Source organism: Coturnix japonica, unplaced genomic scaffold (assembly GCF_054131305.1).
Source record: "Coturnix japonica strain WE unplaced genomic scaffold, WE-NBRP24 Scf041, whole genome shotgun sequence".
In the NCBI taxonomy this organism is placed as follows: domain Eukaryota; kingdom Metazoa; phylum Chordata; class Aves; order Galliformes; family Phasianidae; genus Coturnix; species Coturnix japonica.
In genome coordinates, this window is record NW_028188944.1 from 1,319,030 (window position 1) to 1,345,714 (window position 26,685).

The window sequence follows — 26,685 nt, forward strand, 5'->3', positions numbered from 1 at the left end:
TGGGTCAAATCAATGGGGCAGAGCTGCTCTGGGGCACATGTGGGTCAGATCTATGGAGCAGGAGCTGCTGTGGGGCAGATTTGAATCAGATCTATAGGGCAGGAGCTGCTGTGGGTCAGATCTATGGAGCAGGAGCTGCTGTGGGGCACATGTGAGTTAGATCTATGGGGCAGGAGATGGTGTGGGGTAGATTTGGGTCAGATGTATGGGGCAGGAGCTGATGTGGGGCTGATGTTGGTCAGATCTATAGGGCAGGAGCTGCAGTGGGGCTGATGTGGGTCAGATCTATGGGGCAGGATCACCTGTGGGGCTGATGTGGGTCAAATCAATGGGGCAGAGCTGCTCTGGGGCACATGTGGGTCAGATCTATGGAGCAGGAGCTGCTGTGGGGCAGATTTGAATCAGATCTATAGGGCAGGAGCTGCTGTGGGTCAGATCTATGGGCAGGAGCTGCTGTGGGGCACATGTGAGTTAGATCTATGGGGCAGGAGATGGTGTGGGGTAGATTTGGGTCAGATGTATGGGGCAGGAGCTGATGTGGGGCTGATGTTGGTCAGATCTATAGGGCAGGAGCTGCAGTGGGGCTGATGTGGGTCAGATCTATGGGGCAGGATCACCTGTGGGGCTGATGTGGGTCAAATCAATGGGGCAGAGCTGCTCTGGGGCACATGTGGGTCAGATCTATGGAGCAGGAGCTGCTGTGGGGCAGATTTGAATCAGATCTATAGGGCAGGAGCTGCTGTGGGTCAGATCTATGGGCAGGAGCTGCTGTGGGGCACATGTGAGTTAGATCTATGGGGCAGGAGATGGTGTGGGGCAGATGTGGGTCAGATCTATGGGGCAGGATCTCCTGGGGGCTGATGTGGGTCAGATCTGTGGGGTAAAATCTGCTGTGGGGCAGATGTGGTTCAGATCTATGGGGCAGGAGCTTCTGTGGGGTTGATGTGGGTCAGATCTATGGGTCAGGAGCTGCTGTGGGGAAGATGTGGGTCAGTTCTATGGGGCAAGAGCTGCTGTGGGGCTGATACGGTTAAGATCTATGGAGCGGGAGATGCTATGGGGCTGATGAGGGTCAGATCTATGGGGCAGGATCTGATGTGGGGCTGATGTTGGTCAGATCCATAGGGCAGGAGCTGCAGTGGGGCTGATGTGGGTCAGATCTATGGGGCAGGATCTCCTGTGGGGCTGATGTGGGTCAGATCTATGGGGTAGAAGCTGCTGTGGGGCTGATACGGTTAAGATCTACGGAGCGGGAGATGCTATGGGGCTGATGAGGGTCAGATCTATGGGGCAGGAGCTGATGTGGGGCTGATGTTGGTCAGATCTATAGGGCAGGAGCTGCAGTGGGGCTGATGTGGGTCAGATCTATGGGGCAGGATCTCCTGTGGGGCTGATGTGGGTCAAATCAATGGGGCAGAGCTGCTCTGGGGCACATGTGGGTCAGATCTATGGAGCAGGAGCTGCTGTGGGGCAGATTTGAATCAGATCTAGAGGGCAGGAGCTGCTGTCGGTCAGATCTATGGAGCAGGAGCTGCTGTGGGGCACATGTGAGTTAGATCTATGGGGCAGGAGATGGTGTGGGGCAGATGTGGGTCAGATCTATGGGGCAGGAGCTGCTGTGTGGCTGATGAGGGTCAGATCTATGGGGCATGGGCTGCTGTGGGTCAAATCTACGGGACTGGAGCTGCAGTGGAGCACATGTGGGTAAGATCTATGGGGTAGAAGCTGCTGTGGGGCTGATGGGGGTCATATCTATAAGGCAGGAGCTGCTGTGGGGCTGACGTGGGTCAGATCTATGAGGCAAGAGCTGCTGTGGGGCAGAGTTGGGTCAGATCTATGGGGCAGGATCTCCTGTGGGGCTGATGTGGGTCAAATCAATGGGGCAGTGCTGCTCTGGGGCACATGTGGGTCAGATCTATGGAGCAGGAGCTGCTGTGGGGCAGATTTGAATCAGATCTATAGGGCAGGAGCTGCTGTGGGTCAGATCTATGGGCAGGAGCTGCTGTGGGGCTGATGAGGGTCAGATCTATGGGGCATGGGCTGCTGTGGGTCAAATCTACGGGACTTGAGCTGCACTGGAGCACATGTGGGTCAGATCTATGGGGTAGAAGCTGCTGTGGGGATGATGGGGGTCATATCTATAAGGCAGGAGCTGCTGTGGGGCTGACGTGGGTCAGATCTATGAGGCAAGAGCTGCTGTGGGGCAGATTTGGGTAAGATCTATGGGGCAGGATCTCCTGTGGGGCTGATGTGGGTCAAATCAATGGGGCAGTGCTGCTCTGGGGCACATGTGGGTCAGATCTATGGAGCAGGAGCTGCTGTGGGGCAGATTTGAATCAGATCTATAGGGCAGGAGCTGCTGTGGGTCAGATCTATGGGCAGGAGCTGCTGTGGGGCACATGTGAGTTAGATCTATGGGGCAAGAGATGGTGTGGGGCAGATGTGTGTCAGATCTATGGGGCAGGATCTCCTGGGGGCTGATGTGGGTCAGATCTGTGGGGTAAAATCTGCTGTGGGGCAGATGTGGTTCAGATCTATGGGGCAGGAGCTTCTGTGGGGTTGATGTGGGTCAGATCTATGGGTCAGGAGCTGCTGTGGGGCAGATGTGGGTCAGTTCTATGGGGCAAGAGCTGCTGTGGTGCAGATGTGGGTCAGATCTATGGGGCAGGAGCTGCTGTGGGGCTGATACGGTTAAGATCTATGGAGCGGGAGATGCTATGGGGCTGATGAGGGTCAGATCTATGGGGCAGGAGCTGATGTGGGGCTGATGTTGGTCAGATCTATAGGGCAGTCGTTACAACAACGTGCAAGCATGCCAGCTGATGAATGTCTGCAGTTCACAGCTATTGGCCAGTGCATTCAGTCACCAGGTTTACCACTGCATGACCATAGAGCAGTACTTTCAGCTGCAGGTTCAGACAGCCTTTCTGATTGCACTGGAATAGTTTAGAAGTAGGGGAGCAATCATTCCAATAATATCTCTATCAATCAGCTTTGCATGACAAAGTAGAACAAATAAACATTCATGATGGGAGGACCTGTTTGTCATTGGGTGGAAACCTCTGCAGAAGCATGTTTAGAGCATTATTAATCAGTAGAAGGAGATGTTTGGTTGATTTTTACTTAGTAAATCCAGCAAGAAGACCAAATGAAATATCGTGAATTGCTCAGCACTGACACAATGATGAGTGCAGGAACAGAAGGTGATACTTTTTCAGAGATGTTGCAGCAAACATTGACCACGTTAGCCTGATATAAATTGAAATAACGAGGCCTTTGCTCCTGACAGGTGCTGCAGTGAGATTTACCAAGAAGAGCAAAGATGTAGAAAAGATCTGCGCTTGGCTGCGTGAGGAAGCCAAACTGCAGGCTGAGCTTTCAGACACAGGCGCTACTGTGGAGTGGATGAAGGATGGGAAGGAGCTCAAGGCCAGTGAAAATTATGAACTGCAAATTGTGGGGAAGAAACACACCCTGAAAATTCACAACGACTCAATGGATGATGCTGCAAGTTATCAGTGCATCTGTGAGGGGGATAAAATGCTCTATCAGCTTTCAGTGAAAGGTATGTGACAGTCTGGGCTGTCCTCTTCCTGCCCAGGGCCAGCAGACTGCATTCACCTGACTCCCCGACAGTCCAGCTGTTGTCAGACAGCATCTGGGGTGTTTTCAGTGGCTGTTTTGACTTGAACTGGCCAATCTGCTTTGTAGAGCCATTTGATTTCTGTGTTCTGTCCTGTGATTCGTCCCTAAGATATAGAGGAAATCAAGGGAAAGACAGGAAAAAGAGCATCCCAGCCTTCCTGCTCTTCAGTCAGGGTGGCCACAAGAGATGATGTCAACATCTCTTTTTGTAGCAGTGATCCCAAATGTAGAAAACACCTGTGAAGAGTCACAGGGACTAAATTGATGGAGAGCAGAACTTCCTGCCAAGGCTTGTCAGCTAGTCTTAATTTTGCTTTTCTTCTCTCTCTTTGTCATGTTAGCATAATATTTCATACTGGCAGGTCTGCCCATAGAATTAACTGGCACAGGCTGCCCAGGTAGGTGGTGGGATCCCTGGAGGTGTTCAGGAGCTGTCGAGATGTGGCCCTGATGGATGTTATCAGGGGGCATGGTGGGGTGGGTTGGGGTTGGAATCAAAGGAGGACCCCCATGTATTTCATCGGGAAGCACTACTGGTAATAAGACCTTTGGAGCAAATCCTGGTAGGGCCACGCTCAGCTGGTCCAGTCTGGAGGCTGTTTCTCCTTACTGCAGTATCTGCAGTGAAAACCAGCAGCTGCTTTTGTGTGGTTGGGCTCACATCCAGCAGTGGTGATGGGACTACAATGATAAGAGACAGTTCCTGAAAAAATGAATGAAATTTGACTGTATGATAGGATGGAGTTAAATGTATTGACAGGATCTCAGTCATCCCAGTGTCCATCAGCTGGCTCTCGAGCTCCTAAATACAGGCATTCTGTAGAACGTTGTTGAATTTGTATTATACATGCGTGTTCTTGGAACTGCAGAACAAATGCATGCATAATCCAGACTTTGATTTTAGCAGCTCTGACTGCGCTGTCTCAACAGACCCAACTCAGTTGTGTGCGCTGTTTTAAAATGATATGTTAACAAGAAGTTGGAAAACAAGCTCAATTACCCTCAGTAAAATAGGACCATGGCCTTAGGCTTGAACTTTTGGCTAAGACAGTGGTGAGATTTTGAATCTTTGAAGTCAATTATTCCACTGTGTGTTAATAAGGGCATGTTTTATCATCTAACTTTTGCACTCCAATTAATTTCCATAAAGGAATTCTTTTTTTTCTTTTTTCTTTTCAGTCCTAAGTGATATCTCTATCTTTTAGGCTCGATTTGTTTGCCAGGGGGTTACAGTGCAGTAATAGATACCCCCTCCATTGATTTCCTTCTAGTTTGCTTGTTCCAATTCTTTCCTCAGTTTTCCTATTTTAGACATTTTCTTGAAGCCTTGGGCTTCTTCCTTTGGCTCTGTCCCCTGTCCAGTGTACGTCCTTCAACTTGTGGAGATAAGGTAATCTGGCACGTGGTTTATAAAAGCTGCCAATTTGCCAGCTTCTGAATTAGAATCTAGCAATTAGAACTAGGACTAAACGTGCACGTTTGATCTTATGATAAATGAATGCCTCATGGTCACCAATGTCCCTGCAGTTCTTTACCATCGTATGTATTTTGTGTCTTCATATTTTGTTTCAGCACTGGCAAACTTCGTAATCAAAGAGACAAGTGGAGGAGTAATCAGGGCCGTTGCTGGAAAACAAGCTGAATTTGTTTCTGAGACCTCTGAAGCCAATGTCATGGTGAAGTGGTACAAAAATGGCAAAGAAATCAAGACCAGTAAGAAATTCACAATGGAAGATAAAGGGAAACTGCATAAGCTTGTGGCTTCAGCTGTAACGAAAGAAGACGAGGGAACATACATCTACACAATTGGAGATGACACTCTGATTTTTGATTGGAAAGTCTCAGGTAAGTTTGTGAGGCAAACATAGGATCACAATGCATGTAAAGCACTTCAGACTTAATTCATTTTATTTGTCCAACGCTGTGGGTTTCCAGTATTTAGGACAAAGATTGCATAGCTCTATTGAAGCAATTCTGACCTTCCTGTTGTCCCTATGCAAATCCACAGTATGAGCAAATAATGTAACTGTGTTGTGATGAATTCAAGACAGCCTTAGCTCCAGCTGGGGCTGGAGTCACGACTTGAGCCCTGACATCTGGGCTTCATTCATCTAGTTCATGTATTGCCTCAGCACTTACATCATCTTTAAACCTATGACTGAAATGGTCCTAAGTTATTAGCATGGGAATCCTGTCTCCTCTTTGGACAAATTAAACTCCACATTTGGAGAGTTGAGTGTCTCCTGCTGTACCCGAAGGACATTGTGATCTCTGAGGTGTCTCCCTGAGGTGCTGTAAGCACAGCCATTAGCTCATAGTGCAAGTAAAGCACTGTTAGGTCAAGCCTGGAGGAGTAATGCTTGTCACTGACATGTTCCTGTTCAGGGTGGAGCTGGAGGGTAAAATAACACAAGAAATTGTCATTGAAATTCAATATCTGTGAAATTCAGCTGGTTGCATTCACAGAACCTGGCGTTAAGATCTGTTTTCTGTTTTATATCTTGAGCCTATTTTCCATAACCCAGTCCTCATTTATGAACTGAAGCTCTACTGAAAGCCTTTCGCTGTGTATGCTCATGCTGCAGTGCAGCGCTTGTGACCTTTAACAGCACATTCACGTTCCTCTGATCACAGGATCCTTACGGTTGATTAAGACCCTCTAGTCCGACTGCTCACCCATCACCACCGTGATGCTCACCATCAGCTTAGCTAAAAACTCAGCAGAGATGATAGATCAAGCACAACACTGGATTTGGGGTGGCTAGAGATTCCTAAGATATTGAAGGATTGCTTGCAGGTGGTGTTGGTTCAGGTATTCACCCTGCATCCCACCTGCTGTTCTGTTTGGTTGAGAATCATGCATTCTGCAATTTCACTTTGTAATTCAAAGACCCTGGCTTTATCTGTTGAAAAACTGATCTAAAACAAGCCAAGAAGACTCCGTTGGAACTGGTTGATGCAGAACAAAGGCATCCCCAAAGGACAAGTTGCACTGTTTGATGAACATTATTGGATGAGAGCTAAGCTAAGATTTAAAAAGTTCTGGGGCTGTCTCTGAGCATCAAATACAGAGGAAGCCTGCATGATTCCCTGAGAATGGATACCTCCTACTTTGGTGTAGGGTTAAGGGAACACTAGCAGTAACTCCTATCACAAAATGTCGCATGGCTCAGACAAAATGCCATCAAGAGGGCTTAATTAGGAGCACCAAATGGTCGCAAGATGGTCTTAGGGCAGGGAAGTAATCTATCTATGTGATATTGATTGATGCTATTAGTTCTTAACAGCTTGACTCTAGAAGGACTGTTGTTCTTTGGTCACCTAGTTATAAAAGAATAAATGGCTCCTGTCTATTACAATTTTTAACGCATTTTTTGTTCACTGATGCCATAAATGTTCCTGGCATAGTAATTGGCCTTGGTATATTCAGTGACTGAAAGCAACAGTTGTTGCTCTAAGAAATGCAGTACAAAGCTAAGTCTGCCTGTAGCTGACAGCCATCAGCTTGCTCCTCAGGCAGGTTCTGTCTGTGTATGGGAGATCACAATGTGAACCACTGATTGATCAGCTGAGGCAAGTGTGGGGTCAGCTGTGGGAGCACAGGTGAAAGTTATGTAGCTGTGCTCCCTGGAGGGGTGGAGTTCGACTCCACCTCCTCTGAGACCTCATTTAAGGGCTGACCCTCACTGAGGCAGCATCTCTTGGAGATTGCTCACCAGGGAGGATCGCCTCAGCTCTGGTGAGTTCCCTTTTCCTTATATCTTCTGTATTTCTACCATTTTGCTTGTAATTGCTATCCTTGTTAATACCAGCATAGTTATTGCCAATACATTTGGCAAGCCAGGCAGGAGCCACTGACTTGGCATCTAGAAATATAAGGAAAAAAAAAAATGTCCTTTGTGTGGAAAATCTTTAATTGGTACAAGGGGGAGAAGACCACCCCCTTAGGGACATGCCTTCCTGGACAAATTCCAGGTTTTGAGGCGTCCCCATATTACCAATTAGCAACAATTATTGAACAATGGGGCCCTTTAAGAGTACCAAATAACATGGACGCCTATTGTCTAACTGATTACTTTCTAGGACTACAAAAAGATATCTTAATTACAAAAGAAAAGCGAATGGCTGCATCTATGGCAGCCTGGCCATTATTAAATGCTTTAAATCGGGCAGAGATAAAATCAAACAACATTGCACATGAAAATGAATTGTTAAAGGCCCGTATTGAAAAATTGGAGGGTGAGATCAATCTATTGACAGGAAAAAAACTGTCATTTTCTTCCTCCAACCCTCAAATTAGATACATTTCATTTAATGATGATCAAGATCCTGAAGAAATGAATCAAAATAAGATCATTAAATCTGATCTAGAAAAACCATCTGAGACGGACTCGCTAGAAGTCCGTCCAGTAATAACTCAAAAAACAAAGAAAATTCAAGATCGACCAGCAGGAGTGCCTCCTGATCAATGGCCCCCTGCCAAATCTGTTTTACATGTAACAGCCCGTCCATATACGCCTACTGAACTCATGGACCTAGTGCAACGATTTAGGCAAAGGCCAAGGGAAAGTGTTCCGGCTTGGTTATTACGGTTATGGGATTCAGGGGCAGATATTGTACTGGTTAGTGGCCCCGAAGTATCTAAGTTGGCCACAATAACAGTACATCCTGCCCTTCGGCAGAGACTGTATGCTGGGACTCAGTTCCCTGAAGAAAACCATTCAATTGTAGAATGGATAATGGCTGCTTGCCGCATGGTGTGGACAAATAAAACTGACATGCCAGTAAACACAGGGATGTGGTCTTCTATGGAAGACCTTCAAAATTATATACGCGAATTAGGTATGAGAGAGGCTATCTACGAAGACACATTCGATAGCCCTGATATGGTTAAATTTTCTGCGGGAATGAGGGACCTAATTTTACAGTAAGCACCCTCTCATATGTATGGAACCTTGGTTTCCATACTTAATCCAGTAGTATCCGCAGAGGCAGTAGTCCAACAAGCCGCCCAATTGGTAGCAGACCTCGGAGAAACTGAGCGTTTACGAGCTAAGCGCAATATCAGGGTGATTGAGGATGCCGAGGCTTTTCCAATAGTGCGAGCCAGAAGATCGGCCCCGCGAACTTCTCGGGCAGGACCTGTTAGGGTATCCCGGAAACAAATGTTTAATGATCTGCTCCGGGCAGGCGTTCAGTTTTCAAAAATTGATGGGCAGCCCAATCAGGTTCTCCTTCAGTTGTGGAAGCAACTGAAGGATGAACAAAAATTTCAGAATAAACCCAAAAGGCCAGGGATAAGATTTATAGAGCGGCGACCAACAACAACATGGAATTTAGAAGATTTTATAGTTCCAAATAGGAAAAAGAAGCCACCTCAGGTGCCTCGGGTTATGACACCGGAGGTATCGGAGGTAAAAGACTTGAATCTGGCTCAGTTCATGGCTTGACGAGGGATGTCAGTCCTCCTAGGGCCTCTAGACGGGACCGGAGGCCCTATGTGGAACTGACGATATACTGGTCCCGAAAGAATATACAGAAGGTTATGGCCCTAGTTGATACCGGGGCAGAGACATCTATAATATATGGAGACCCAACTAAATTTAAAGGTAATAGAGTGATGATTGGAGGTTTTGGGGGACAAACCATTCCGGTCACCCAAACCTGGGTAAAACTGGGGGTCGGGCGTCTTCCACCACGGGAGTACAAGGTATCCATTGCCCCAATTCCAGAGTATATATTAGGAATTGATATCCTGTGGGGTCTGGCTCTCCATACAACAGTGGGAGAGTTCCGATTGCGGCAGAGATGCATTAGTATCCGGGCAATCCAGACAATATTGAGAGGCCATGCAAAACATGAGCCTATTTGTTTGCCGAAGCCACGCCGGATTACTAATGTGAAACAGTACAGACTCCCGGGTGGGCAGGATGAAATAACAAAGACGGTGCAGGAATTAGAAAGAGTGGGTATTATAAGGCCTGCACATAGCCCATATAACTCCCCAATATGGCCAGTGCGAAAACTGGATGGAACATGGAGGATGACAGTAGACTATAGGGAATTAAATAAGGTCACGCCACCTGTTCATGCGGCTGTACCCAATATTGCCTCCCTAATGGACACACTAAGCAGGGAAATCAAAACATATCACTGTGTCTTGGATTTGGCGAATGCATTCTTCAGTATTCCAATCAGTGAAGAATCGCAAGATCAGTTTGCATTTACATGGGAAGGGAGGCAATGGACTTTCCAGGTCCTACCCCAAGGGTACGTACATTCGCCCACTTTTTGTCATAATTTAGTGGCACGTGATCTGGCTAAGTGGGAAAAGCCAAATAATGTCAATTTATATCATTATATTGATGACCTCCTGTTAACATCCGATTTGTTAGAGGCGGTGAGACAAGCAGCAGATTTGTTGATAGCTTACCTGCAGAAAAGAGGGTGGGCTATAAACCCACAGAAGGTGCAAGGTCCGGGGCTATCTGTAAAATTCCTGGGAGTAATTTGGTCCGGGAAAACCAAAGTACTACCCAGTGCGGTAGTAGATAAAGTCCAAGCGTTTCCAGTCCCTACAACATCAAAACAATTGCAAGAATGTTTGGGTATATTGGGGTATTGGCGCTCCTTTATACCTCATTTAGCTCAGCTATTAAGGCCATTATACAAGCTTACAAAGAAGGGTCAATCATGGAATTGGGGAAAGATAGAACAGGATGCTTTCCAACAGGCAAAACTGGCAGTTAAACAAGCTCAGGCGTTGGGTATATTTGATCCGACCCTCCCAGCTGAACTAGATGTTCATGTTACTCAAGATGGTTTTGGCTGGGGCCTGTGGCAACGCCAGAGTTCTGTTCGAACCCGCATTGGATTCTGGTCTCAGGTTTGGCACGGAGCAGAAGAACGATATAGCATGATTGAGAAACAGTTATTGGCTGCCTATTCGGCATTACAAGCAGTAGAGCCGATAACGCAAACAGCAGAGGTCATAGTTAAGACTTCATTACCAATCCAGGGGTGGGTGAGAGATTTGACTCACCTTCCTAAGACGGGGGTGGCCCAAGCACAAACGGTGGCACGATGGGTCGCCTATCTAAGCCAGAGAAGCAGTCTGTCTTCATCTCCACTTAAAGAAGAACTACAGAAGATCCTAGGCCCAGTGACGTATCACAGTGATACATCAAAAGAACCGATGGTTGCTCCACCAGAGAAGAGTCCCGTTCAGGAAGGAAGATATCCTATTCCTGAAGATGCCTGGTATACGGATGGGTCCAGCAGAGGCAACCCGAGCAAGTGGCGAGCAATAGCATACCATCCCTCTACTGAGACCATCTGGTTTGATGAGGGGGATGGTCAAAGCAGCCAATGGGCAGAATTGCGAGCCGTGTGGATGGTTATAACTAAAGAACCTGGTGACGGCGTCCTGAACATCTGTACAGATAGTTGGGCTGTGTACCGGGGGCTCACTCTGTGGATTACGCAATGGGCTACCCAGGAATGGACTATCCACGCCCGACCGATTTGGGGTAAAGACATGTGGGTAGACATTTGGAATACGGTCAAACACAGGACAGTATGTGTCTACCATGTCTCTGGTCATCAACCCTTGCAGTCACCAGGAAATGATGAAGCTGACACACTGGCCCGAATCCGATGGATTGAGAATTCACAATCTGAAAATATTGCCCGTTGGTTACATCAGAAGCTACGGCATGCTGGACAGAAGATAATGTGGGCAGCTGCTAAAGCATGGGGGCTGCCTGTACAACTATCTGATATCGTTCAAGCATGTCAGGATTGCGATGCTTGCTCAAAGATGAGACCGAGACCGTTGCCTGAAACAACATCCCACATTGCTAGAGGATATAGTCCTCTTCAGAGATGGCAGGTCGACTACATTGGGCCCCTCCCTCGGTCTGAGGGGGCGAGATATGCCCTGACCTGCGTTGACACTGTAAGTGGACTGCTGCAAGCCTATCCTGTACTAAAGGCAAATCAAGCATACACAATTAAGGCACTTACTAAACTGATGTCTGCATACGGGACACCTCAAGTTATCGAGAGTGACCAAGGGACTCACTTCACTGGAGCGATGATACAGCGCTGGGCAGAAGAAAACAACATTGAATGGCGATTCCACCTGCCATATAACCCAACAGGGGCAGGCCTTATTGAACGTTATAATGGTATCCTTAAGGCTGCCCTGAAAACAGACTCTCAGTCCCTGCAGGGGTGGACAAAAAGATTATATGAAACCGTGCGGGACCTGAATGAAAGACCTTGGGATGGCAGACCCAGTGCCCTGAAAATGTTACAAACTATATGGGCCTCCCCTCTTAGGATCCAAATTACAGGCACCGATAATAAGGTAAAACCGCAGGTTGGTACTGAAAATAATCTTCTGCTCCCTGCCCCTGAGAATTTAGAACCGGGAATCCATAAGATAAATTGGCCTTGGAAGGTGCAGGTAGGACCCAAATGGTGTGGCCTACTTGCACCTTGGGGGAGATTATTGGAGGTGGGAGGTTCAGTCACCCCCTCGGTGATAGGTACATGGCCTACTGACATCGTGGTCAATACTCCGGCCTTTATTGCTAAAGGAACACCTATTATGTCCCTATGGCAGATCAAGACTCCTCCTCTGGTGCCAGATATAGTTATACAGCCACAGATATCTGGCCAGAGGGTATGGTATCGGAGGCCGGGACATAATCCAGTACAAGCAGAAGTATTGACCCAAGATAAGAATACGGCCTGTATCTTGCCCTGGAGGGCGGATCTTCCCCTCCTAGTACCCTTGAAACATCTATATTACTCTCCTTAAGATTGATTCTAAGCCTCTAGGACCATTACTCTGGACTGATGAAACGCAGACGGACCTGCACTTCAAGATGATTTGTCTCCGGTAACATCTATCAAGCACTGGCCCATGGAAGATCATAAACACCCATCCAATCATCATCATTTGAATAATATCAACATCTAATGCGACGGGAGATTGTATCAGCGTTGTGATTGGGTCTCTGTAATAAGGGGAACTCACCTAATCATTGGTTCACGTTGTGAAGGGGTGGAGTGTATGGGAGATCACAATGTGAACCACTGATTGATCAGCTGAGGCAAGTGTGGGGTCAGCTGTGGGAGCACAGGTGAAAGTTATGTAGCTGTGCTCCCTGGAGGGGTGCAGTTCGACTCCACCTCCTCTGAGACCTCATTTAAGGGCTGACCCTCACTGAGGCAGCATCTCTTGGAGATCGCTCACCAGGGAGGATCGCCTCAGCTCTGGTGAGTTCCCTTTTCCTTATATCTTCTGTATTTCTACCATTTTGCTTGTAATTGCTATCCTTGTTAATACCAGCATAGTTATTGCCAATACAGTCTGGATGGAATGAAGGGCATGAAATACTGATGTGCTCATCAAACGCTGCTTGTTAGCTTAGAGACAAGGTGTTGAATTGGTTTGTTCATGTATTGCAAACAGGTTACTTAGCTGCCTTCATTTTAGCTTCAGAAGAACATGTGCAGAATACAGAATTGATTAGAAGAAATAAGAACTGTCTGCATAGAACTTACTCTTTCCTTACACAGGAGAATCAAGCACACGTTTGTATGTGAGTACCTCCAGAGGTGAAACTTGATCCCCCAGATGTAATGAGCAGAGACATTACAATCAGTTCTAACTGTATCTTAATGCTGTGCTGAATAAGCCTGAGTCAGGATGTAAACCACTTTCTCTTTTTTTCTTCAGATGAAGCCATTAATTTTGTCAGCAAGTCCAAAACGACTCCAGAAATATCAGTCAGTCCTTCTGAAGACCTGGAGCTGGTGTGTGAGGTGTCAGCTGCAAGCGGAGCTGTCGTATAGAAGAAAGATCAAATAGAGGTGAAGCAGGACCAGAGGACAACCATCATCTCCCAGGGGACGCACCGCAAGCTCATGGTCAAAAATGTGACCCTGAAAGACCAAGGGAGCTACAGCTGTGAAACAAAAGATGACAAAGCAACATTCCAAGTGAAAGTCAGAGGTGAGAAAATGCTTGGAATCCCAGAGATAAAGGAACACTTCATTTTGTGTGTCTTGCATTTGGAGGATCAACTTACAGCCTCTCTGGTGCAAAACATTTTGGCTATAGGACTTTCTTTGTCATCTAGTGTCATAGCAACACTTTTCTACATGTGCTTTTCCATCCAGGAATGAATTACTGCAACAAACAATAGGCAAGGAGGGTAACTTGTGCAGCTCTTGTAGTCAGCTGGTGTCTGCAGGGTTACAGTGCAAGAGCACACCAGGCATGCAAGGAGTGAGAAAAGGGGAGGTGTTTGATGAGATCTGGTTACAAAATTTGAATGACACAATGAGGTGGAAAATGCCACTAATCAGACTCATAAATGGCCTGGGTTGCAAAGGCCCACAGTGCTCATCCAGTTCCAACCCCCTTCTTCCTATGTGCAGGGTTGCCAACCAGCAGCCCAGGCTGCCCAGAACCACATCCAGCCTGGCCTTGAATGCCTGCAGGGATGGAGCATCCACAGTCTCCTTGGGCAACCTGTTCTAGAGGGCCATTCCCTTCTGATTTACTGGAAATGTAGAGAGACATCAGAAGAAACAAAGAGAAGGGAGGAGGTTCAGCAGTGCATGCAGGTGTTCTAAATCTCATGTCCAAATCTGCTATCAGACTGCGAAATGTTTAGATTTATGATATGATATGAAATGATATGCCTATTCATTTCCCAAGGCAAAATAGAGGGGAAAGTATTTTCCTGTCTTAATGAGGCATCATGATGGTCCCTGTGAAGGGCAAGTATAATGAAAATGGGGAACTGGAGTAAGCTCTGCAGCAGACTACAGCAAAATGGTGTGACTGTTGTGATGTCCCTGCAGAGAAAGAAGACGTGTTTACAAACAAGGACAAGGTACAAAAGGAGGTGAAGGCTGCACTGACTCAAAATGCCACGCTGAGCTGCGAGGTGGCCCAGGAGAAGATGGAGGTGAAGTGGTACAAGGAGGGGAAACTGATCACCTCGAGCAAGAAGTTCAAGGTGGAGTCAGAGGGCAAACAGTGTCGGCTGGTGGTGATCCAGGTAGAGAAGAAAGATGCAGGGGAGTACAGCTGCGAGGCTGCTGGCCAGAAACTCACCTTCAAGATTCATGTCACAGGTGAGAGAGAACACATTTTGGCCTTTCATTCTAGAATGTTTTAGAAAACGGTCATTAGTTTGTAAGTTTTCCCTGCTATGCTTAAAATTTTTGGAGCTGAACTTTGGGGTGGTTAATTTCTGATGAGGAAATTGAACAAATTATTCTAAATACAGTTGTGAGGCAGCTCCATCTTTTAAAATCTTCAGGAATTTCCTTTTGCTGTGGGAATGAGGCCATAGACAAGAAAGTTCTGATTGCACTTCTCCATTCCCACGTGCCTGTACCACTAGAACAACTCTGCAATGCAGCTGCGTCTCAGGAAGTTTCAGAACAGGGGCTTTGTGTCAAGCACTAGGGGGTGTGCTCTATGTAACATGTTTTTGTCTTGGAAGGGCTCATTTAGCATGGGAGAGAATACTACAGGAATGTTTTGTATAAGTTGATGTTTTGAAGACATAAGTAAATGGCAGCTAGGGGACGAAAGAGTCATGAGAGTCATACAAGAAGCATCACAGAATGCCTTTTGTTGGAAGGGACCTGGAGGATCATCCAGTTCCAATCTCTGTCCTGGAAAGGAACACATTCTTTGAGACTAGGTTGCTCTAACACCCATCCAGCCTAGACTTGAATATTTTCAGGGATGGGGCATCCATAAATTGCACAACTTCTCTCCACATCATTCTCTTGGGGCATCAGACTGGGAGAACTGATTCATTTTTCTGACTCCTTCCCCAAAACCTGCTCTTCTTTCAAGAGGCCAAACTAATGTATCTCTCTCTTTTCAGAGCCAGAATTTGTATTTACAAACAAGGAGAAGGTACAGAAGGTGGTGAAGGCTGCAACAACAGAAAAATGCCACGCTGAGCTGCGAGGTGGCCCAGGAGAAGATGGAGGTTGTCATCAATTTATAAGCAATGAGCCAATAATGTTCCAATTATAAACTTTTATTAATTGTAGCGGGTAAAACTAAAAGGCAATTCAGTGCTGGGCGACAGGGGGATTATTGTTCCTCCAACTGCCGCGCCGTCCCGTCCCTTGCAACTTCTTTTGTATTGTCCATCCCGAGCGTATTGTCCTTTAATTGGTCGGTTGTGATCGTGCGACTTGGTGTGTCGTTCCTTGGTTGGTCCTTCCGTGGAACTTTGTATCCATCGGGGCGCGCTTTGCCTGTAACTACGCAGAGTACACAATCTACCCATAAAATTAGAGTGTTCTGCAACCTTTGTGGCCTCCATATTCCACCATTATATCCCGGTCCTAATGAACAAGCACTCCACCACAATGCTACCACATCCCGGTCTTAATGAGCAAGCATTTTATCACAGAGGTCAAGTGATAAAAGGAGGGGAAACTGATCACCTCGAGCAAGAAGTTCAAGGTAGAGTCAGAGGGCAAACAGCGTCGGCTGGTGGTGAGCCAGGTGGAGAAGAAAGATGCAGGGGAGTACAGCTGCGAGGCTGCTGGCCAGAAACTCACCTTCAAGATTCATGTCACAGGTAAGACAGGTGTTGTATGAAATACAGCAGAGAACAGTAAAGTAAAATCTAGTTTCTATTATACTGCACCTGGATCACTGTAGTCTGTGCTGAGGTTTTTTCCCTAGACTTGATTGCCTGGGTTTGTAGAAAGTATTTGGTTTCAGTATGACACAAAGACCTGTTTCAGTCTGTCTGTAGAGCAATAATTAGTAATATATGTACAGTGGAAGCAATATTCAAGATATTATTCAAATCTCTCCTGTGCCTGAGATCCCAAACTGTAATTCTTGTTCACCTAAACATTTGACTAAGATAAGTATGTGCAGTGAGGCTGGAGTGCATGTTCTACGTGCAGCCTTTCATGGCAGGAGAAGCAGGAACTTCTCCTAGTAGTACACTGCCTTTTTACTATGCCTTTATGTTGGAGGCTGCATCTGGATAGGTGAGTCTGCTACTCACAGTAAGAGACCTGGTAGAGCTGACTATTGCCAGAGCTCAAAGTAAGATAGATATCTGCAAATCACACACAAAGAACAAAGGACTGCGTTGGTGAGCATATTTCCTTTGTGCCTTTGACAGTCACAGTTGTGGCAATGGTAGAGGCCATGAGGAGTCTGTTCAGGAAGCCAGGAGTACTGTTCTGGGTCATGAAAAGGCAGCCAGTGGTTTGACTATCACATGTTTATGTGTTTTGATGTTTCACAGTGGGTCTTAAGTAAAAGGAACTCAGGTTTTGGTTGCCTGCAGGACAGATGTTCTTTTGGGTTCAATATGTTTGCATAGTGACTTGCAACCATGGGACTGGTGTTCAAGGACCCTCTTGGTTCCTTCAGTTCCTAGGTTCTTTCTTGCCTAGATTTGACACTTTGTTTCAACAGAAGAGCTGATATTCTCTAGTGAAGGCTATTAGTTTGGGCACAAGTGGTAACCTAAACCTGTTCCAACCTGTACATACAAACCTGCAAGTTGGTCTCATTTCGGTCCCTCAGTCAATACTTTTTCTTTTCTTCCCTCAGAGCCAAAACCTGTGTTTATAAACCAGGAGCAGGTGCAGAAAGAGGTGAGTGCTGCCCTGGCAGCAAGTGCCTCCCTCAGCTGTGAAGTAGCACAGGATCCAACCGAAGTAAAATGGTACAAGGATGGAAGACTGCTTGCCTCCTCCAGAAAGTTCAGAATGGAATCTGTGGGCAAAACACGGCGTCTGGTTGTGGAGCAGCTGGAGAAGATGCTGGAGAATACATCTGCGAGGCTGCTGGCCAGAAGATGACCTTCAAGTTGGAAACAACTGGTGAGCATTCGCTTTGGGAGCACTAAGCAGCTTTTTATGTGGCTTAGAGGAAGACTGGCTGTCTTCTACCCTGTGGGCATGGAACAGCCACAATTCCCCCCGGAACAACATCAATGACCCACACCACAAGTTGGATTCTCCTTTTTAATGTAGTGGTAGCGAGGTGAAAATCTGGCTGTGGAATATTTTTGACTAAGGAACTTCTACTTTAATTTCTAGATGCGCTGAATTACCCTCTGGAGTGTCTTTCTGAATATATAAGCAACCATGGGTGACTATGATCCTGATTTATATCTAGGTTCAGGCTTACTTTTTCAGTTAGGTTAGATCAATAGCTCCAGAGAAGATAGGGAAATACAGCAGTTCACTGATACCATGTGTCAGAAGAATGCAGCTCAGTGCTGGGCAGTTTGCTGCTTCATTCCCTCTTACAAGTTGCACCCAAGGCTGGAAAAGACCACTGAGATAGCTGAGTCCAACCCAGCCCACCCTCACTGGACTTACTAACCACGTCCCCAGTGCCACATACCCGTGGCTCTTGAGCACCTCCAGTGACTGCGGTATATCAGCGTGGTTGCTTCAGTTGTGGGAGTTTTCAGACACTGGCTGTTGTTCTAGCGAGACAAAAAACCAAAACTGATGGAACAGTGTCTATACAGGAAGCAACTGGCTGTCCTGATGGCTGCCAACAGTTTTACACAAGGTGTGTCATGCAAGCTTGCATGAGTCTGGTTTAAAAACTTGCTGTTCTGATGGAAGGAGAGGATGTTGGTACAGGGTAACTGCGGGATTTGTGCTCTCCCGACATCCAGTTGCAATCACAGCTTATTGTTGCTATAGAAAACAGCTTCTCTGTAGACAAATTGAGTTAGTTCCAATAAGTGGCTGAAGCTTTAAGTGATCCAAGGTGAAGCATGATCCAAACTGGAATTTAACTAATTGTAGTAGGGAATCCAAGCCTTAATGAGATGAGTTATTTAAAATATGAGTCCTCCATCTAAAACAGCATTGAACTCTTACTCTGGTTTATGATAGAAGTGAGAGTTTAACAGCAGAAGTCTGAAGTTATGCTCCATATTTCTCATCACTCAAGAGAATATTTGAATATATGAATTCCTTTGGCTATGTTAGAGCTCATAATGAGGTCAGCTGATGTTCTTTAAATGCTCGGAGTCTAGCAATGTGGGGAAGTGGACTGCTATTTGCTGTTGAGCTTTAGGCTAAGAAGCCTGATTTTAGAGGACTGTGGACTTCCCCTTTCCCTTCCCCTCTCCTCCCCTTCTCCCTGGACTGATCCCACATGGTTTGAGAATGATTTCAGATCAAGGTAAATGAGGAATCGCCGTGTGAAAACCTGTTGTTTTACTGCACTATAAGAGACACTTAGTCAAAAGACAAGTGTGTGTTCCAAGCTTGAGATTGCAGGAGATCCTAGAAACAACTCAGCTGCTCAAACCTGCAGTCTGGCTGAATCTTTTATTGTCAGTTTTGGTCAGGAGGAGATGCTTGAGTAAGACAAATAAAAGGTCACGGGTAAGTTGGTCCTTCTTGTGATATACTTCTAGGCTTTCATCAGGGAGAAGCTTAATTAGTCCAAATAATCATAGCAGAAACCACACCAAGAGCATGAGAGTGAAATTTATACTTTCTTGACGTGAAGGAAAATTTTACCTGGTTCTGCCATTCCCCAAATATTTGTTTCCTTATGACAAGAAGAACTTTGCAGAAGTAATTTTTTTTTTCAGTCTTGCGTGCAACACAAAAAGGGGTAAAATCTAGGAGGCCACCTGAAATGTTTTTTCCATCTGGAAGGATCCATTTAACAGCACCCATGGACCTGGTTATGAACAAAACTAAGTTCCCAACTAAATCCACATTCTTCTTTCTCCTTCTCAGAATTGCCTGTGAAAATCAGCAAACCATTGGCAGACAGTAGCGTCATTGAGAAGGACAAGGTCACATTTGAGTGTGAGCTGTCCAGGCCCAACATGGACGTCAAGTGGTTCAAGGTATGGCATGTAATGGTATTTTCCTTTCTGACTTCTCTGGAAATGAATGAGAGCCTTTAATTTCACTTCCAAGGGATGCGAGTCTGAGCTTTTCCTTGATAGCTTTTTCACTGCTCTCTTTTCTTTATGCTCTTTTATTTGCCCAGATCAGCACTCTTTGTTATTATGTCCTGAGTTCATTTATCAAGTTGAAATTGAAGTTTGTTTTGGTTTTATTGTGAACTTTTTAGGTCATGCTGCACAAAATATTGTTGGTTGAACTACAGTACAGTCTTGAGCTTCAAGTCTAACACAGAAATTCTCAGCCGGGATTTTGTAGCCTTGTTGTGAACTGGGTTTTTGGGGTGAAATCTCAGTTTTCTTTGCACCTGACAGTGTGAGAATTTGCTCTGGCACTTTGTGTACCTCCCTGGTGCTCAGCTGTTCCTTCCCTTACTTGGGGATAACGTCATTTATTCAAGGTGATGTCCAAACAGGCTTGTTAACAGTCCTCCTCAGTGCTTTAAGCTGTCATAGGTCAGCCAGAATTTATGCATGTTCTATAGCCATTCCTTCATGTTGAAAACACTGCACTGTGCTTAAGCTTCAGCATATGTTCCAGTAAGCACAGTTCCATTAATTCTAGGGGAGTGGGTGAATTAAGCATAGATCTGAAGGCTCCCTTTGCTCAGTGCAGAGATGGAAGGACTAATGGAGATCTGACTTGATATTTTCCCTTCTAGGATGGGAAGGAGCTCTGTCAAAGTAAAAAAGTGGGCATTACTTCCCAGGGAAATAAGAGAAGTCTCATTATTCACAAGTGTGAATATGAAGATCAGGGAACATCCACATGCTGAGCAGCCTAAGACAAGACATCAGCTACCCTAAAGGTTCATTTTATGTTTAACTGAAAGAGCAAATAAATCCTCTTGTGGTATTTTGCACCACGGGAAGAAATGCTTCATGGGCAGTTTGGGCATTTCTTGGTTAGTCCTTTTGGATACCTTTCTCTTTCTTCTTTATGCTCAAGACAGATTTTCCCTCCATGTGTTGCATTGGTTAAACCCCAGTTTGTAGCTCATCATTGGGCTCTGAAGCATCAGACTTGTTACTGAACACACGGGTCTGCTGTGCCCTGGTAGATGCCGCCTTCCCAAGGGACGTATGAAAGGATGCTTTTTTCTGATTTCCTACTAGATGCTGTCCTCATGTGGCCACTTGGGTTCAGTGTTAGCATGAACATGAACATGTGTCCTGTCCCATGACTTTGGTGAACTCTCATTTTCTCTCTCATTCTGCAACCAGGTTGGGTTGCTGTTTCAGTACTGGCTGTTTTATGTAGCCATTCCATTTGTTCTGGTTTACGTTCTTTTTTATTTTCTTTTTTTCAGGCATCATTTCTATACAGTAGACAAAGCCAGCCTATTACATTTGATTTACAGGTTTTAGCTTTTGCTGGTAAGCATTTCAGCTCTCAGGCAGTTTTACCAACAGCTTTGAAGAGCTGAAATGAACCAGCCTGGACACGATGGTCTGTTTTTGTTGGTGTAATGAATTTATGAAGTTAAACTGATTGACCCCATAAGGTTTTACAGTGTATGACTCACGTCTGGCAGAGTTATCACAACAATGAGTTTATATACTTAGCATTTCAGGAGGCAAATGGTTGGGGATACTCTTTCATTTGCTTGCGTCTCAGAGTGAATCACTAGTATGTGAACCATCCTTCATCTCCTTTGTATTGCTTTTGTGTGTGTCTGTGTGTGGTTTCCCCTGTGAATTTCATTCTTTCCAGTTATATGGAAGTTCTCTTTTGAGCAGTGAAATTAGATGTTCCATCATCAGTCATAATGGTAAAGCTGAGTTGCCACGTTATCTGTGTCCTTTCTGTCTGGCGTCTCAATAACTGCTGCCCCACCACAATATCTGCCTAATACTTCAGCTCCATGGATGCCTCCTTGTGCAAACTGAGAGCCTGTATTTGGTGTGCATAGATCTGGGCTTACATCTGTGCTGGTAAATGCACTAGTGCATGGGCTAAGCAGTCCTGCCTCCTGTGCTGTGGGCATTGAGATGGGGCTCCTACAAGCTGCCCATTGCAAGATATTTAGAAACTAATTGCTGCGGAGGTTTCCATCCTCTTTTCAGACTAACTAAAATTTGGTTAGTGGGATCAAAACAGAAGGGGCAGGGAGGGAGAGCTGACCAAGGACTACTGATGGAACAACTATGAATCCTTGGTTCCTCAGGATTCCCTGCATCAGCAGTTGGCAACAGGAGTAAGGGGGCTCAGGAGGACACTGTGGAGTAGTGTGAAAAATGAGCGAAGAGAGTTACTAATTGATGCCTCTTGGAAAGTAGTCCAAGAGTGGTCCTCTTCCTAAACTCTCCTCTTGTGTGTGGTTTTATCTTTATGAGGTGTTCATAACAAGTGATGTGTAGATCTCCCTTATCTCATAATGTCTTTTCCTGCCTGCAGTGAATATGCAGGATACTGGATCATATACCAGCTTCTTTGAATTACTGCTCATGTCAGGAGATAAAATCTGCCTATTCTTTGAACTAACACTGGCGAGGGTTAGTTATTCTGGCTACCGAGAGAATGACACAGCAGATTAAACTCTTTCATTTCCTTCTTTGTCAAATGCCTTTTCATCTAACTGTGTGTCCCATAGAAATTCAGAGCAGTGTTGGCTGAGGGAAGTGGAAATATTTATCTCCTGTGTGTATCTGCCACCCTATTTAGACATGCTGGCAGAGCGCAGAGATTGGAGGAGTTGGATTAGGCAGTAGTTTCCCTATTGCTCACAGAACCACTTTTTCTGTGGTCTCCCAGCTACCCTGTGCCCAGTGGCCTATGCAAGATGGAGCGGAAAAGGCTCATTTTATGAACAAACAGGAACCTTTCTGGTCAGATTAATACCTGTGCTCTTTTAGAGAGATTTAGATACTAGAGATTTTAGGTACTGGAATAGGCTCCCCAGAAAGGTGGTTGAATCACCATCCCTGGTTGTGTTTAAGAGCCTTTTGGATGTGGTACTCAGGGATATGATTTAGTGTAGGGTTTTTAGAGTTAGGGTACTGGTTAGGCTGCGGTTGGACTTGATGATCTTCAATGTCTTTTCCAACCTGGGTAAATCTATGATTCTATGCAGGAACTCTTCTCCTGAGGTTAATCCAAGTTGTATCCAGGCCCTTCAGAAGGAAAGGGATATAGCAGCACAGAAATATGGCCTGATTCTGACATAACTAAATGCAGACCTGGAGAGTTAAAAGGGATTGTGTGATGTTCAAAGGATTTTGAAGCAAAGATGTCCCCTAGGTAAGATTTGTGGCTGACATTCCCCATACATTGTTTGTAGGCACACAAGCTAAGGAGAGACTAGTGATGAGCATGCAGAGAAGCCAATGGTTCAGACAGGTTTGTAGTGACACAACACTGTAGAGTTCTGTCTAGTTCTCCTTGGCATAGTTTGGAAAATAAAGATGAGGTAATTGGTGGTAACCAATATGGCTTCATCAAGGTCAAGCCATGTCTGACAAACTTGGTGGCCTTTCATGATGGAGTAACAGCATCAGTGGATAATGGGAGAGCAACTGACATCATCTACTTGGACTTGTGCAGAGCATTTGATCCCGTCCTGCATGACATCCTGGTCACCAAACTGGAGAAAAATGATTTTGATGGATGGACCAGTTGCAGGATAGGGAACTGTCTGGATGGTCACACTCAGAGAGCTGCAGTCAATACCTCAGTGTCCAGGTGGAGGGTGGTGTTGGGACCAGTGTTATTTAACATTTTTGTAGGCAACATGGAGAGTGGAATCAAATGCAGCCTCAGCAAGTTTGCAGATGACACCAAGCTGAGCGGTGCTGTTGATGTACTAGAGGGAAGGGATGCTACTCAGAGGGACCTGGACAGGCTGGAGAGGTGGGCCCTTGGCAGCCTCATGAACTTGAGTGTGGCCAAGTACAAGGCCCTGCACCTGGGTCAGGGCAATCCCAAGCACAGGCACAGGCTTAGAGGAGAATGATTTGAGAGAAGCCTTGACCCTGAGGAGAAGAGTTGGTGTGGAGGGAGGTGTCCCTGCCTATAGCAGGGGGACTGGAACTAAATGACCTTAAAGATTCAGTCAGTTCTATTGTTTTTCTACCCTTAATTTTGCTTGAAAGGTTTTAGAATAAATGAGATTCTGGTTTCCATGAAAACTGTTTGCAGGGAGCTCCATTGTAGCTAGTAGGTCTGCCTTTAAGTTCAAGGGCAATAATGCATTGACTGTGTTGAAGAGAGAAATGACTCAGGAATGGATGATGGTTTAGAATAAAACATAATCCTACTTATTTTCTATGCAAATATGTGTAAGGAAAAGATGCTGCACTCAGTTCTGGAAATACCCTGACAAATATATCTCTACTGTTTCACAGCTGGAGATATCAAGATTGTTAAAGCACTGGAAGATGTGGAAGTGAATGAATATGGGAGTGCATCTTTTGTCTGTGAGATTTCACACGATGAGGTTCAGACCCAGTGGTACAAAGAGGACAACAAGCTGAAGGCTGATGACAACATCAGAATGCAACAAGATGGTAGGGTGTAAGCGGGGGGTCTTTCTCCTGAGTGGGGGGTGGGTTGGAGATCAAGCATATAAGACATCTGAAATGAAGTGAAGAGGGTTCAGAAGCGAGTTCCCCTTTTGTTTTGGGACTGAGGTTTAGGTGGAACAAGTGACATGGTGGGATGCTTAGTGTGGGAAGTGTGATGCTATCCCACCATCCCACACTGCTGGGAGCAGGTAGGAAATGAGTGCAGTTATTTCCAAAGTGGGGGTGAACAGGGCAGTCAGTTCACCTCTCCAAAGAGGTTTTGTCTGACTGTGAGTGTGATCCTTCTGTATCAGATACTTTGAATTTGACGGTGGCCGCATTTGATCAGTCCTTGTAGAAGCCATGTTTAGATTCTGCTTTGGTCTGCTCCATTTCCAGTTCAAAGTTGTTGGACACTAAATGAGACAGCTGCATCTCAGTAAAAGATGTGTTTGAATAGCTGTGATGTGCTTACTATTCAGATTTACAGAGCTGAGGTTTTGTCCTTGGCTATAGCAAAGAAGTCAAATCAGGTGAAATTAATTGTATTTCTGAACTAGACAAGTTTAAGTTTGGTAGCACCTAAATTTGGTGCGGTTTGTCATTGATTTCATCTGAAAGAAACTTGCAGGCTTTTTATCTGCTGTTGTCCCCAGCGTAAGATTATCCATTCACATCCTAAAGTACTTGTTATATTTTCAACTCACTCTTATTTGAATAAAAGCCTCAACAATTGGGAGCAATTTAATAAGCACAGAACAAGAGCTGGACCTTGCATTTGGTAGATACTGTACAGTATTACTTCATAGAAATGTAGTCAATGGCATTCCCTATAGACAATCGTTTGTTTTATCTTTAGAGTCGTTCAAAGAACCATTGTGAACTTGACATTAATTGGAATGGAATACACGCAAGAGACTTTCCTCTTCTTCCAATTGTCCTCATCCTTTCTTCTCTTCCACCCCTGCTTTGCAGATTACCATATAGAAATCACCAGGAAGTTGGAGGACAAGACAGCTTTGGAACGTCATTCTGTCATCCTGTCCTGTGACTTCAGGCCTTCTCCAAAGGTTGTGAAACGGTTCAAGGGCCGCACACCCATCGAGCCCTCTGAGAAGTACAAGATCAAGAGGGATAAGCATTCAGTAGAGCTCAGAATTCTGAAGCTGAAGCCCGATGATGCTGGTGTGTACAAGTGCAAGGCAGGAATTGCAGAGACTGAGGCCACGCTGACAGCTGAAGGTATGAGCAGGGAGGGTGGCCTCTTCCATGTCCTATTTCACCTCAGATTTCTCTTCTTGAGGTTGACTTCTGCCGTTCTCTCCTGCTAACTTTATAAATGTATTATCTTCACATAGATGATTACACAAAGATCATCTAGTCCAACCATTCTACCACATCCCAGTATGATTTATAGTAACAGTGGTAACAGTTCACCTTGTTTCCCCACAGCCCGCAATGTAGAAGTAACGAAGCACCTGCAGGATGTAGAAATTGAAGAAGAGAGCTCTGCTGTCTTCTCCTGCGAGCTGTCCCATAATGACGAGGACGTGGAATGGTTCCTGAATGGCAACCTCCTTTACACCAACAATTACAATGACATCAAGAACGTTGGCAATTGCTGCACACTGACAATGAAGCAGGTTAAGCCTGAGGATGCTGGCACAGTGACAGTGAAGTCAGACAAGGTGTCAGAAAGCGCACCTGAAGGTGATAGGTGGGTCTGATCACACCCCTCCTGGATGTAAGAGATGCTAAGGAGCTCCAGTTCATTCTATTGTGCAGCAGTCCTGCTTCTAAAGCTGACCTCTCTGGGGTGACAAGTCATCAGAGGCTTTCTTCCAGTGGAAGGTTCCATTGCAGCAGATATCAAGGAAGGAGGATGGTTTTGGTGTCCTGCCAAAGCATTCCATTGCTTTTTATCATCATTTTACGTAACACAAGGAGAGTTACAGGAGCAATTTCTTTTACTGCTTCAGTAACATGCAGTGTCAATGCTGTTGTCTCCAAGGATTTATGACTGAAGGAGAGATCATTCAGTGTGTGTTTTGCCTCTGGGATGACTAATGACCAGGCTGTGAGCAACCTGATCTAGCTGTGAATGTCCCTTTTTATTGCAGGGGAGCTGGGCTAGATGGCCTTTAAGGGTCTCTTCCAATTCTAAGGAACTTGTGCCTGAAGTGCAGAAGTGGATGAATTATACCACTTCTTCATATCCTCCCCATGATTACAGAGGAAATACAACAAAACAACATGCATGGTCTTACTGTTGTCATTTGCTTGAATACGAAGACGTCTCTTTTTTATGGTTGAGATTTTTGTTGGTATGGGTCAGGAGGAACTCACACTTTTTAGCTTTCTCAATAGGCAAAAAGTTCCAGTTGCTGCAAGCCACCGAGGTAACCAATAGAGGGGCCCTGATCCCCCTTGTGCCATCGGGATGCTCTGGCACGGGATGTGCCTCAAATTGAAAGCTCCTTCCCACCTCCCAAGGAAAAGCAAAGCAACTCAAGCATCTCCAGCAAAGCTGCCCAGCAGACAGCAGGGAATGCAAACAGCT

The 26,685-nt window shown here is 45.6% G+C and overlaps 1 protein-coding gene across 1 annotated transcript; it reads left to right on the top strand.

Moving 5' to 3' along the window:
• The first annotated feature begins 3,309 nt into the window (after positions 1-3,309).
• On the top strand, positions 3,310-14,905 carry LOC146752759 (myosin-binding protein C, fast-type-like). Its single transcript, XM_085531273.1, has 3 exons — positions 3,310-3,565; positions 5,218-5,494; positions 14,902-14,905. The coding sequence occupies exons 1-3, from the start codon at positions 3,406-3,408 to the stop codon at positions 14,903-14,905; spliced, it is 441 nt and encodes a 146-aa protein (XP_085387399.1). The 5' UTR covers positions 3,310-3,405.
• Positions 14,906-26,685: the final 11,780 nt, after the last annotated feature.

Bases quoted from the DNA above. Each gene is read 5' to 3' on its own strand.
- LOC146752759 (XM_085531273.1), top strand. From the start codon at position 3,406: ATGAAGGATGGGAAGGAGCTCAAGGCCAGTGAAAATTATGAACTGCAA. The intron at 3,566-5,217 runs GTATGTGACAGT...ATTTTGTTTCAG, and splicing joins CTATCAGCTTTCAGTGAAAG to CACTGGCAAACTTCGTAATC.